This window comes from Oncorhynchus mykiss, chromosome 15, assembly GCF_057628025.1.
Source record: "Oncorhynchus mykiss isolate SJ-2025 chromosome 15, ASM5762802v1, whole genome shotgun sequence".
NCBI lineage: Eukaryota > Metazoa > Chordata > Actinopteri > Salmoniformes > Salmonidae > Oncorhynchus > Oncorhynchus mykiss.
Genome location: NC_143036.1, coordinates 68,619,209 through 68,633,600, shown reverse-complemented (window position 1 = coordinate 68,633,600; position 14,392 = coordinate 68,619,209). Strand labels below are relative to the sequence as shown.

The window sequence follows — 14,392 nt, the reverse complement described above, 5'->3', positions numbered from 1 at the left end:
CGCGAATGCATTCGCATAATTCTACAAAAAATCTCTCGATGCTGGGTGCTAAATACGATTTTGCAGCACTGGGCGAAATGGGGTTAGCTGGAATATATGATTGCCAATTCTAGAAAAGGTTTAACGCAGTAGCTAGGACTGAGGCTGGCTAATCGCTCGATAAACCGGTAAGATAGCCTGCTATATTTCATGCTAGTAGCTAGTTATATTTCCTATAGACTATATATATACCCGATGTGATAAACATATTACTGTGTTTGATAGCAGCTTAGTGAATTGTGTTCGTCTATTTGACATGTAGACACACATCCACTTCGGGGTGCAGAGAATTTGCAACAAGCTGATGACATGTCGGCAGACTGTTCTTCTGCCAACCAGGAAGAACCTAATGCTGTTGTTGGAAACATATTGGTGCAGTTCATATAGGTATTGTTCATAGTTGCAAGCAAATTACCGAGAAATATGAGAACAGATATTTAAAAATAAGAAATGTCATGCTGAAGATAAACCTAGCATACTCCTCATCCACTATACACTATAAGCCAATGCAATGACATTGTATACTGCTCTTCCCAGGTCCAGGCATGTTTGCCATAAGGGCACCTGAGGAGGAGTCCTCAGAGATGGTGGAGGAGATGGACACGTCAGAGGCTGTCTGGTGCTGGTATTACCTAGCTGAATGTGGAGTGTGGCACATGTTTGAGGTACAGGACATATCACTCCACCTATGCATTCCTCATAAATCCATCCTCTTACTTGATCTATTGATCCATTCCTTCATTATTCCATCCACCCATCCCATCCCCTCACTCACTCACTCTACCCATCCCAGTCTCATTTGCAATTTGTTCTGCTTGTGGCAGATTGATCCAAGTGCTGCATGCTCTGTGACCAGTGAGCAGATAGAACAGAATTACAGCAGGAATCAACACGGTGTCATGGAGTTTTACACCGCCAAGTACACCTACAGACTGGACTTCTCAGGTACCAAGAACACTACAGTACTGGCACACATCTATACAGTATCATTTACAATCATTGGATATGTTGGAGTCCGTCTCTAATTGGCTGATCTTTGTTACCTGTTTGTCTTTGTTTCACAACCAGTCATGAAGCAGATCAATGTCACAACCGGGAAACAACGGCCAATCAAACGGGCATTCCACTCTGCCACTGGCTTTAGGTGAGTCTGAGCTGTACCAATGGGGTCACCCACGGGCATGTAGCTGTATAAAAACTCAGACATGCAGGTAGCCCACAGGCCTGTAACTATATAACTAAGAAATACAGAGTTCTGAGTGCTCTCCATTGGCTCTGTGGTCAGTTTCACTTCCTGGAGCTTACTTCCCAGAGCTTACTCTTTAGTCTATTGTGGGGTTAGAAGCATCACCTGTTATATCGTTAAACCTTATGCATGTTGTGCTACATTTTGGGTGAAAATAAAGGATGTGTAACTAAGGGCATTGACATAATAACCACCCAGCAGTTGGACCCAGACCTGACCTGTACCGTTTATGTCTGAATTGTGTATATGCATCTGTCACCCTCGCCCAGGTTCATTTGTGATAATCTGGCCCTGCCGGTGCCCTGCCACTGGGAGAGAATAAATACAGACGAGCCTTATCAGGTACGGGAAAAGGATGTGTGTGGACAATATGCTGTGTATCTACCTTTTTCAGACAGAGAGCTTTACCCGTCTTTTGCCGGTTCAGGTTACTATCTGAATGGGGCAGGGGTAGAAATACAGGTAACTCCTAACCAGCATGTTACCTGTGTAACGGATGTGAAACGCTAGCTTAGTTAGAGGTGGTACGCTCTAAATAGCGTTTCAATCGGTGATATCACTTGCTCTGAGACCTTGTAGTAGTAGTTCCCCTTGCTCTGCAAGGGCCGCGGCTTTTGTGGAGCGATGGGTAATGATGCTTCGTGGGTGTCAGTTGTTGATGTGTGCAGAGGTTCCCTGGTTCGCGCCCGGGTATGGGCGAGGGGACGGTCTAAAGGTATACTGTTACACCTGCTCAAGACCTAGCCATTACCTGCTCAAGACCTAGTCATGTTACCTGCTCAAGACCTAGTCATGTTATCTGCTCAAGACCTAGTCATGTTACCTGCTCAAGACCTAGTCATGTTATCTGCTCAAGACCTAGTCATGTTACCTGCTCAAGACCTAGTCATGTTACCTGCTCAAGACCTAGTCATGTTATCTGCTCAAGACCTAGTCATGTTACCTGCTCAAGACCTAGTCATGTTATCTGCTCAAGACCTAGTCATGTTACCTGCTCAAGACCTAGTCATGTTACCTGCTCAAGACCTAGTCATGTTACCTGCTCAAGACCTAGTCATGTTACCTGCTCAAGACCTAGTCATGTTATCTGCTCAAGACCTAGTCATGTTACCTGCTCAAGACCTAGTCATTACCTGCTCAAGACCTAGTCATGTTATCTGCTCAAGACCTAGTCATGTTACCTGCTCAAGACCTAGTCATGTTATCTGCTCAAGATCTAGTCATTACCTGCTCAAGACCTAGTCATGTTATCTGCTCAAGACCTAGTCATGTTACCTGCTCAAGACCTAGTCATTACCTGCTCAAGACCTAGTCATGTTACCTGCTCAAGACCTAGTCATGTTACCTGCTCAAGACCTAGTCATGTTACCTGCTCAAGACCTAGTCATGTTACCTGCTCAAGACCTAGTCATGTTACCTGCTCAAGACCTAGTCATGTTACCTGCTCAAGACCTAGTCATGTTATCTGCTCAAGACCTAGTCATGTTATCTGCTCAAGACCTAGTCATGTTATCTGCTCAAGACCTAGTGATTATCTGCTCAAGACCTAGTCATGTTATCTGCTCAAGACCTAGTGATTACCTGCTCAAGACCTAGTCATGTTACCTGCTCAAGACCTAGTCATGTTATCTGCTCAAGACCTAGTCATGTTATCTGCTCAAGACCTAGTGATTACCTGCTCAAGACCTAGTCATGTTACCTGCTCAAGACCTAGTCATGTTATCTGCTCAAGACCTAGTCATGTTATCTGCTCAAGACCTAGTCATGTTATCTGCTCAAGACCTAGTCATGTTATCTGCTCAAGACCTAGTGATTACCTGCTCAATACCTAGTCATGTTATCTGCTCAAGACCTAGTCATGTTACCTGCTCAAGACCTAGCCATGTTATCTGCTCAGTGGAGAGGTTTCGCCTTGCACTTCAATTATCTTAGTTGTTATGGAAATCGGCCCGATATTGCTATTTACTTTCTGCATTGCTGACTACCTTTAAAGGCCAAGTGCAGTCGAAAACATGTTTTCCTGTATTTTGGATATATTTCAACACTATGAGGATGGAATAATACTGTAAAATTACGTAATGCCCTTTTAGTGTAAGAACTGTTTGAAAAGACCGCCTGAAATGTCTGCCTGCTTTGGTGGGAGGGAGTTTTGGCCTTCCTGGTGATGTCACCAGGTGAAAAATATGTTAATAGACCAATAAGAAAGAGAGTTCCAAATCTCTCTGCCAATAGCAGCTAGTTTTCAGTTTTCCCTCTGTACTCAGACCACTTCCAGACATTTTGTAATAATAGAAAGAAAATCCACAGTAAGGTACTTATTTGTTTCCCAGAAAAGGTGATTTGATATTGAGATAACAGCTTTATTGGACCTTTCAGTAAAGTGTTATCAATGTATCTACCTACTCCATGACTCTCTTTAGCCAGTTTGTTTCTTTCTAACTAAAACACTGTGTGTCATTGATTTGCAGTATACCCATGTCTGATTGACTATTCTCTTTCAGCTTGTAGAATTAGGAATTAGAATACCAGTAATTTAATATGATCTTTATTTCAGCTCGTCTCATTGGCCAGAGATACTTATGAATTCAAGGAAGTGGTCAGACTCTATGAAAGGACCATGTGTCACCCTATCAAATCTATTCAGAGGATACAGAACCTGGATCTGTGGGAGTTCTTTTGCAGGTAGAGCTGTGTGTGTGTGTGTGTGTGTGTGTGTGTGTGTGTGTGTGTGTGTGTGTGTGTGTGGTATTATAATGATGTTAGTATAGTTTAGTATCTAAATTATTTTGATGATAGCATCTAGAATCCCAGTTTGGAATGACGGTTTGAATCAGATAGGTAGACCTTTTTCGATAACATCTTAGAGATATTTTGGTTGGAAAACATGCTTAGCCTAAATGCTGAGACTGATCAATGCTTTTGTGTTTTTACTCCAATTACTAAAGGAAAAAACAACAATTGCGCAAGATAAAGCGAGTTGTGGACATTGAGGAGAAAATGTTATTTCATGGCACAGGCCACAGCAACGTGCAGGCTATATGCACATATAACTTTGACTGGCGGCTAACTGGGAGCCATGGGGACGTCTATGGCAGAGGTAGATTCCACTTGTGTTGTGTCATGAAATCGTAACTTTCTCACAATTTCACGGTTTTCCAAAAATCCCGGTTAGAGTATTCCTGGATTTCCTGCTTATTCCTGTCTATTCTTGCTTGATTCCAAGAATCTTCCAACTTTGATTTCTGGAAAACCTGGGAATTTTGGCAAAGTTCCCAGAATTTTGCAACAGTAGTTTCAACTGTTCAAACATAGTATTCTAATACTGTCCTTCCCATCATTTCTCAGGGAGTTATTTCGCCCGAGACGCCAAGTATTCTAGCAAATTCTGCCTTACGACGGGGAAACATAACTTTGCCTTGCAGAAGCACGGACTAGCTCCGCCGATATTTTCAAGCGAGCCTCCATATAAGACCATGTTCCTGGCCAGAGTGCTGGTCGGCGAGTCCACGTTAGGCAATCCGCTGTTCTGCCGACCGCCATCCAAGGACATGAGCTACAGCAACTTCTTTGACAGCTGTGTGGACGACCTCGCCAACCCAAAGATCTACGTCATCTTCGACTGCAACCAGATTTACCCAGAGTATCTGATTGAGTTCTACTGACGCCTATGGGGTGATCAGGGACGTTATCACACAATGTACAGGGGGTGGATTTTTTTTTACCAGGACGGGATTGGGATTCAGAGACATCAGGGGAGAGGTCGAGAGAGGAGGGACTTAATGGACGGCCACGATGACTTCCCGCTGTTTGATTCCAGGCCCGACTGGGACTTGGATCATAAGATGTGCCTTAATGGATTACTATGGCAGAACAAGGAAGACCATACAAGAAGACTATGTTTCTATAAAAGCTGTAGAGTTCGTAAAGAGTGGTTTGTCTATTTACTGTGTTTAGAGACTTGTGGGTCGGAGAGGGCGAGAGGTGGCGTATTTGAAAAACAGAAAAGTAACTGCACACTGTTTGAGTGTTCCCGAAATGGATTAGCAATGTTTCAAGGCAGGATCACCTTGTGTTGTCGAAACGTTGCGAATACGTTTCGGGAGCGTTCTAACAGTGGGCAGGTATTCTTTTTTTCTTTTCCTTTGACTGTTTGGGTCCAACATGACCATAGTCAAACAAAGCTACAAAGTGCAACACACTTCTAATGAGGATGTAGACTGAATAACTACTTTGGTGACCAGGATGCAATAACTCACTATTACAAGTGAAGTCGCCAACATAAAGTAAACACATGTTTGACTTGCCCTACTCCTGTATACAAGGACCTGATTTCATAGATAGACATTGAATAAGTAGGTGTATCTAAATGTTTGACTGGTACTGTGTATAAGGGATATATTCATTGTAACTGTACAGTAATCTGCTCTTGTAATATTTTCTACATTGTAGAATAATAGTGAAGACATCAAAAGTATGAAATAACACATATGGAATCACGTAGTAACCAAATAAGTTTTAAACAAATCAAAATATATTTTAGATTCTTCTAAGTAGCCACCCTTTGCCTTGATGACAGCTTTGCACACTTTTGGCATTCTCTCAACCAGCTTCATGAGGAATCATTTTCCAACCGTCTTGAAGGAGTTCCCACATATGCTGAGCACTTGTTGGCTGATTTTCCTTTACTCTGCGGTCCAACTCATCCTAAACCATCTCCATTGGGTTGAGGTCGGGTGATTGTGGAGGCCAGGTTATCTGCTGCAGCACTCTATCACTCTCCTTCTTGGTCAAATAGCCCTTATACAGTCATTGTCCTGTTAAAAAACAAATGATCGTCCCACTAAGCGCAAACCAGATGGGATGGCGTATCGCTGCAGAATGCTGTGGTAGCCATGCTGGTTAAGTGTGCCTTGAATTCTAAATAAATCACAGATAGTGTCAACAGGAATGCACCCCCACACCATCACACCTCCTCCTCCATGCTTCACGGTGGGAACCACACATGCGGAGATCATCCGTTCACCTACTCTGTCTCACAAAGACACAGCGGTTGTAACCAAAAATCTAAAACTCATCAGACCAAAGGACAGATTTCCACCGATCTAATGGATACCGGTGGAATTGCTCGTGGTTTTTGCCCCAATCAAGCCTCTTCTTCTTATTGGTGTCCTTTAGTAGTGTTTTTTTGTGCAGAAATTCAACCATGAAGGTCTGAGTCTCTGAAAAGTTGATGTTGAGATGTGTCTGTTACTTGAACTCTGAGGCATTTATTTGGGCTGCAATTTCTGAGGCTGGTAACTCTAATGAACTTATCCTCTGCAGCAGAAGTAACTCTGGGTCTTCCATTCCTGTGGCGGTCCTCATGAAAGCCAGTTTCTTCATAGCGCTTGATGGTTTTTGCGACTGCACTTGAAGAAACTTTAAAAGTTCTTCATGTCTTAAAGTAATGATGGACTATCATTTTTCTTTGCTTATTTGAGCTGTTTATGCCATAATATGGACTTGTCACAACACAACTGATTGTCTCAAACGAGTTAAGAAGGAATGAAATACCACAAATGAACTTTTAACAAGGCACACCTGTTCATTGAAATGCATTCCAGGTGACAACCTCATGAAACTGGTTGAGATTGCCAAGAGTGTGCAAAGCTGTCATCAAGGCAAAGGGTGGCTACTTTGAACAATCTCAATTATAAAATATATTTGATTTGTTTAACACTTATTTGGTTACTGCATCATTCCATGTGTTATTTCATAGTTTTGAGGTCTTCACTATTATTCTACAATGTAGAAAATAGTAAAAATAAAGAAAAACCCTTGAATGAGTAGGTGTGTCCAAACTTTTGACTGGTACTGTATATATAACAAATATAGTTACCAAAGAAATTGGAATTCTAGGAAAACTAGATAGATTTCACATAGAGTTGCTCCAATTCTAACTGAACAGACAATGCAAACACTGCAGTTGTACTATCACATCATATCATGCATGAGGCTTATAGTCAGCTCGTCTCTGTGTACTGTACTGTTGCAGATGCATTTTCTAAATGAAAGCTAGGATATAGGCCTAGCTAGTGTTGCTAAGCTAAGAAACTGGATGAATCTCTTTGGGGACCGTTTGTGCAAGTGATTGATTGCCTGAGTTAACTGAGGCCAAGACCTTCGGCCAAGATGGCTTTTAAAGGCCAATATGTCTTAAAATCTACTGCTTTCTCCTTCACCGCTATTGGTACCACGATCTGACAATGCAGTAGGCTACCTGTATATGTGTACTGTATGTAGTTGATATATGCATGATAAGCACTCTCTTACCCCTTAAACAATCTACCTCCCTCATTCTGCACATTGTACATTGTTCAAGAAGGAAATACCCCCATGAAGATCTTCTTGAGCTGAATTAAAATGGTCTTTCCTCTTAATGAGAGGGTGTCAAACTATGTCATAATGACAGTATTTTCGTGTTCATTTAAAGTCATGAAATGTTGGTCAGTACTTCATGTCCTCTGCTTTGATGTATAAACTTGATATGGGCTTGATTTAGGCCTACTGTTGTAATACACTGTAAATAAACGAAAATGTTATATGTGTATGTTTACCGGAGCGAGTCATGTTGAATGCAAGGTGGGCATTATTTTATCTATCTATTTCCTGCAAATACTACCAAGGATCATTGAAGGTTAAGCTATAGGGAAACAATGGAGGGAAATTAAATGCTGAGTGCATCTAATTGGCCACATGGCGGCAGTACAACACAAGATTACACCATACATTTCTGTTCAATCGTATTTGAACAATTGTCTTTTCTTAGTGAGGATTGTACACCTTGTCAGGAGATTTCAAGAATACAATCCATTTGGATAAGAAGGAAATGCACACATTTAAAAAAAAAATGGTAACTAGCAGAATGAGTGAGTTCCTCCAGTCTTGACTGGAACATCATGGACCAGTGACAACAAGATGAAGAAAGGACCTACGTTTTGTGTGGCATACAGTTGAAGTCGGAAGTTTACATACACTTAGGTTGGAGTCATTAAAACTTGTTTATCAACCACACCACACATTTCTTGTTAACAAACTATAGTTTTGGCAAGTCGGTTAGGACGTCTGCTTTGTGCATGACACAAGTAATTTTCCAACAATTGTTTACAGACAGATTATTTCACGTATCACAATTCCAGTGGGTCAGAAGTTTACATACACTAAGTTGACAGTGACTTTAAACAGCTTGGAACATTCCAGAAAATGATGTCATGGCTTTAGAAGCTTCTGATAGGGTAATTGACATAATTTGAGGATGTGGATGTATTTCAAGTCCTACCTTCAAACTCAGTGCCTCTTTGCTTGACATCATGGGAAAATCAAAAGAAATCAACCAAGACCTCAGAAAAACAATTGTAGACCTCCACAAGTCTGGTTCATCCTTGGGAGTAATTTCCAAATGCCTGAAGGTACCCCGGTCATCTGTACAAACAATAGTACGCCAGTATAAACACCATGGGACCACGCAGCCGTCATATATTGAAGCAACATCTCAAGATATCAGTCAGGATGTTAAAGCTTGGTCGCAAATGAGTATTCCAAATGGACATTGTCCCCAAGCATACTTCCAAAGTTGTGTCAAAATGGCTTAAGGACAACAAAGTCAAGGTATTGGAGTAGCCATCACAAAGCCCTGACCTCAATCCTATAGAAAATTTGTGGGGCAGAACTGAAAAAGTTTGTGTAAGCAAGGAGGCCTACAACCTGACTCCGTTACACCAGCTCTGTCAGGAGGAATGGGCCAAAATTCACCCAGTTTATTGTGGGAAGCTTGTGGAAGGCTACCCAAAACGTTTGACCCAAGTTAAACAATTTAAAGGAAATGCTACCAAATACTAATTGAGTGTATGTAAACTTATGACCCACTGGGAATGTGATGAAAGAAATCAAAGATGAAATAAGTCATTCTCTCTGCTATTATTCTGACATTTCACATTCTTAAAATAAAAGTGGTGATCCTAACTGACCAAAGACAGGGAATTTTTACTAGGATTAAATGTCAGGAATTGCGAAACTAAGTTTAAATGTATTTGGCTAAGGTGTATGTAAACCTTCGACTTCAACTGTGTATGCAAAACAAGTCTGACGTCAACTATAGGTGACTCAGACGTTCCATCCAAAAAGCTGATTTATTTGAATCCACAGGTGAGCGTCATACACCAGACTTTCAGACAAGGACGTCCTCCTTTAAGAGGGTGTGGTTTGACTGGTGTTTTTACTACAGCGTGTTCAAGCAGTGCTGAACCAGGTCAGGAGTGGCAGGCGAATCTTGGATAGCTACAGTACCATTCACCTTTACTACAAAACAAAACCTCAGGAGAAGGTAAAGTAACATTTTCTCTAGTATTTTATCAAGCCAAATTGAAGTGGTGTTTCAGTAAATAAGATGTGTGGGTTTGCTGTCCTGATGTAGATGTGGGCTCAATCAGAAAGCAGTTCGGAAGTTGAGGACATGGACATCTCAGACATGCCTGTTATGACAGATTACAAAACAAATCCATGGCATTGGTTCTACCTGGACAAGAGGGGAACGTGGCACATGTTTGAGGTAGCTGTCTCTTTTGTCATTCTAGAGTTCATCTCCCACTACGACGTTGACTTAACGTCTGTGCCCAGTGGTCCATCTCTTACATGTTTGAGACTTTGCTTTGTCTTATAAATGGTATTTTTCTGTCAGAATGATCAAATGGAAAGAAACTCTCTGACCAGTCAGGACATTGAAAGGTATTACACAAGAAATCCAAAAGGAGTGTTACAGATATCCACATCCAGAGGCATCAACAAGCTGGATTTCGCTGGTATTTACTTGATTCCTTCTATCAACCCGTATCCACAATAATATCATACAGTATTTATTTTCACATCAAAGGTTTTATGTTGTGAACTGATAGCACTGACTATTTATGTTGTGAACTGATAGTACTGACTATTTATGTTGTGAAAAGATAGCACTGACTATTTATGTTGTGAACTGATAGCACTGACTATTTATGTTGTGAACTGATAGCACTGACTATTTATGTTGTGAAAAGATAGCACTGACTATTTATGTTGTGAACTGATAGTACTGACTATTTATGTTGTGAACTGATAGCACTGACTATTTGATTTCCAGAGATGGTTCTGACTGACATCAAAACAAGGAAGCAGACGCCAATCAAACGATCCAACAACACTCACAACACTGGGAATAGTGGAAGGTGAGACTTTAGATTTGTCGCTTGTGATCACTGGGGTTCAATACGTTATGGAATTGATCCAGATCAAACATGTCTCTGAAATGTATTGCTCCACCTTTAGGCAACACATACTCTGACTTACTGAGAAATGAAAGTGAAACCAACTCACTGGTGGCTTGGTTTCTTTTAACATAACGTTGTGTATTCTGTTTCTCGTTTAGATGCTCTTGTGTTAGTCCAGTGCCCACACACTGGGAAGCGGTGGACCCCAAATACCCCTATCAGGTGCAGATAAAAACAAATGTACCACATCTCAGTTTTTGTCATCTCTTTTTTATTTATTTGGGAACACAAAGCAATATATGTCCAGTGCAAAATCAGATCATCTAAAGGGCAAGTTGTTGCTAACTCAATCACATCAGACGTTACAAGTAGTATCTAGTATATATTCAAACCGTAGTCCATTATTCTGCAATAATATAACATGCTTGTTTACTTATCATTTATCCTGATTTTGTTTGTAATCTGAGTATGATTTCATTTCCATCATTAACCCATAGGTGTTCTGTCTGAAGAGAGACACAGCTGAATATGATTATGTGGCAGGCTGCTTAAAGGATGGGGAACTAGACAGACGCATCAAATCCATCTGTAGAATACAGAACCTGGACCTCTGGGAGTTTTACTGTAGGTAAGAGGAATTCTAATTTACATCATCATCAGCATCATAATATTATTATAATTTCTCCAGAAATAGATGGATGTAGTACAGTATACATTTCCTATGTAATTTGGTGGTATTCTATCACTATTGATATTATATTCACCATTGTAAAAACTATCGGTCACTAAATCCGGAGAAATGACGGACCATGTAAAAAACTGTTGGTCACTAAATCCGTCTAGAAGGACCACGTGAAAACGGTTGGCTGGTATGCCCTCACCCGTCTGAGCGGTCGGCTGTGAATGCCCTCACCCGTCTGAGCGGTCGGCTGTGAATGCCCTCACCTGTCTGAGCGGTCGGCTGTGAATGCCCTCACCTGTCTGAGCGGTCGGCTGTGAATGCCCTCACCCGTCTGAGCGGTCGGCTGTGAATGCCCTCACCTGTCTGAGCGGTCGGCTGTGAATGCCCTCACCCGTCTGAGCGGTCGGCTGTGAATGCCCTCACTGGTCTGAGCGGTCGGCTGTGAATGCCCTCACCAGTCTGAGCGGTTGGCTGTGAATGCCCTCATCTGTCTGAGTGGTCGGCTGTGAATGCCCTCACCCGTCTGAGCGGTTGGCTGTGAATGCCCTCACCTGTCTGAGCGGTCGGCTGTGAATGCCCTCACCCGTCTGAGCGGTCGGCTGTGAATGCCCTCACCTGTCTGAGCGGTCGGCTGTGAATGCCCTCACCTGTCTGAGCGGTTGGCTGTGAATGCCCTCACCTGTCTGAGCGGTCGGCTGTGAATGCCCTCACCTGTCTGAGCGGTCGGCTGTGAATGCCCTCACCCGCGATATACTTCTAACTGATTGGTTTGGTTCTGTCCTCTATAGTGCTGTCCGGTTAGAACATGATGTTGAAGCCACTATGGAAAATGCTGTGGTAGCAAAAGACTGTTTACCAAAACAACAATTAAACCACTTCTGCAAAAGTACTTGTGCAACCAATGCAATAACACTTTTGTCTGTACGGAATAATACTACATATGATAAACAATAGGCAAAGCAGTATTGGCAACTTGAACATTACAGAATAGTAACAGCCACACAGTAGAACATATGTCTGAAAGCTATCAAAGTAACAGTAAGTAATTAATGGTAATTAACCATTATTTTTGGGGCTCCCGAGTGGCACAGCGGTCTAAGGCACTGCATCTCAGTGCTAGAGGCGTCACTACAGACCTTGGTTTGATTCCTAGCTGTATCACAATTGGCCGGGATTGGGAGTTCCATAGGGCGGCCCGAGTTAGTGTTTGGCCGGGGTAGGCTGTCAATGTAAATAAGAATTTGTTCTTAACTGACTTGCCTAGTTAAAAGGTTAAATAAAAACATTTAAATTACACAGCATGTAAAACCCCCTGCATTTCGATACACACACAGCATTCAGGCATTCCTGTTACTGTGGACAACTTTTAGTTGTCAGAAACATGCGTCTTCTCCCTTCGGACTACGATAATACTCTGACCTGAGTGGGCGGGTGCAGTGTCCAGATGCTCATTTCCAAGCGCTCATATTGGTTGAAAATGTCAGTTCTATGATGGGTGAGGGATAATTTAGGTAGGCTGAGCAGCCAAACTAATGGGCCTGAAGGGAAACTGAAGGGACTGTGAGGGGAGTTATGTGGAGAGGAGAGGAGCAGGGAGGCCTTTTTTACAACCATGGTGATTGTCTTTTTAAAGGAAAAAGATTCAGTTGGGAAGGATTCAAGGTGTTACAGAGGTCAAGGAGGAGAAGCTGTTTCATGGAACAAAAGTCAGCAACGTACACTCTATTTGTACATACAATTTTGACAACAGGTTAGCTGGTATCAACGGCCATATTCTTGGAAAAGGTAAGTGATGATGAAACAGGCTATACATTAATATAGTATGTATGACAGCAGGTATAATCTCTCTGGTACAGTAACCCCATTATTACCCCTCTTCTTCCTTTTATGTAGGTACCTACTTTGCAAAATTTGCCTCATATGCAGATACGTACAGTCCATGGAACACTGATCCAGTACCTCTGTTTGGTGAGGCACCACAAGGCTTCAGTAGCCAAAAGACCAAAACAATGTTTCTGTGCAAGGTGATAGTTGGGAAAACTACACTGGGAAAGACAGATTACCTCAAGCCTGATGACAAAAGTGCTATCAACTTCCATGACAGTTGTGTGGACAATGTCATATATCCCAGAATTTTTGTCATATTTGATCCCAATCAGATATATCCAGAGTACTTAATTCAGTACTATTGAAATAAAGATGGAGACCGAGTGACCTACACTGAGTTGCCATGTGCAATATGAACTGTCAGCCTGTCATTGGAATACTGTTATTTTAAACAGGGGTCCATTCTCAATGGAAATCATTTCTATTACGATGGATTGTGTAACAGGCTATTGCGGTGGTGTCGGAATAGGGCGGCGCTCAGGGGCTGTGGGTGTTTGAGTGAGAAAGACCAGGAGGAGAACCAACGAGTCAACACAGCCCCCTTCATTATCAACGCATTGTGCCGACAACATGAAAGAGCCATTCCAGACTCTGAAGCAGGAGGATTTTGAAAGTTAGGTGTTAGCCAGACTAGTTAGCCTACAGTAGGAAAGGTTGTGGCCTAGTAAAAAAATTATTTTCAGAGCACTGGCAGTAGAGGTCGCTGTTGACCTTGATGCGCACCTGTAGGCCCCTTTCCATGTTTGAAGATGAGATGCTAAAATGCTCGATTTCTGTCAACCCAGGGCAGTCACTCCGCTGTACTGGAATGGAATTAAAACTTCAAATGAATCAAATGAATTGGATTGAATTTTTTGTTTTGTTTTTATTTTGCATATTTTGCTCTGAATTGGTCCATGAAATCACTTCAGTGTTTTGTAAATGATAAGTTTTCACTGTGACTAAACCACAACATTTATTTGAGTTCAAACCATTTCCTTGTCAGGCCAAATGTTCACTTAAACAGTATGCACACCGTTTAAACCAAATCAAGCCTTGCATTTCATCACAACAAGCTACATATAAACAAATATCACACAAAAATGAATTTAGTAAATGTTAGGATACCTCTGTCCTAAACTGTTTAGGTTCTCATTGGAACAAGCATGGAAGTATAGAAACATCTGAAATACAACCTCTTCTGAAAGGGTTTGAGTTTGCAGTTCCTAAAACAATCAGGGCAGGTTTCCCAGACCCAGATAAACCTTGTCCTGGACT

The 14,392-nt window shown here is 41.9% G+C and overlaps 2 protein-coding genes across 6 annotated transcripts; both read left to right on the top strand.

Moving 5' to 3' along the window:
* The first annotated feature begins 13 nt into the window (after positions 1-13).
* LOC110499856 (protein mono-ADP-ribosyltransferase PARP11) lies at positions 14-7,872 on the top strand. 4 transcript variants are annotated; one of them, XM_036957109.2, is made up of 9 exons: positions 14-167; positions 302-426; positions 577-704; positions 864-984; positions 1,108-1,183; positions 1,555-1,627; positions 3,840-3,967; positions 4,231-4,382; positions 4,631-7,872. In XM_036957109.2, exons 3-9 carry the CDS (start codon positions 585-587, stop codon positions 4,945-4,947), a joined length of 987 nt encoding a protein of 328 aa, XP_036813004.1. In that variant the 5' UTR covers positions 14-167; positions 302-426; positions 577-584; the 3' UTR covers positions 4,948-7,872. The 4 variants fall into 4 exon arrangements, with proteins under 4 accessions (XP_036813004.1, XP_036813005.1, XP_090057044.1 ...); XM_036957110.2 differs by lacking the exon at positions 302-426; XM_090200918.1 differs by lacking the exon at positions 4,231-4,382.
* Positions 7,873-9,471: 1,599 nt separating this feature from the next.
* Positions 9,472-13,971, top strand: LOC110499844 (protein mono-ADP-ribosyltransferase PARP11). Of its 2 annotated transcripts, none has more exons than XR_016486873.1 (8): positions 9,472-9,647; positions 9,738-9,872; positions 10,002-10,122; positions 10,440-10,524; positions 10,725-10,788; positions 11,064-11,190; positions 12,882-13,033; positions 13,142-13,971. XR_016486873.1 is itself a non-coding variant. In XM_090200913.1 (8 exons), the coding sequence occupies exons 2-8, from the start codon at positions 9,738-9,740 to the stop codon at positions 13,438-13,440; spliced, it is 987 nt and encodes a 328-aa protein (XP_090057039.1). In that variant the 5' UTR covers positions 9,472-9,647; the 3' UTR covers positions 13,441-13,971. The 2 variants fall into 2 exon arrangements, 1 of the variants encoding a protein (XP_090057039.1); XM_090200913.1 differs by having other exon boundaries at positions 11,064-11,194.
* The last annotated feature ends 421 nt before the right edge of the window (positions 13,972-14,392 follow it).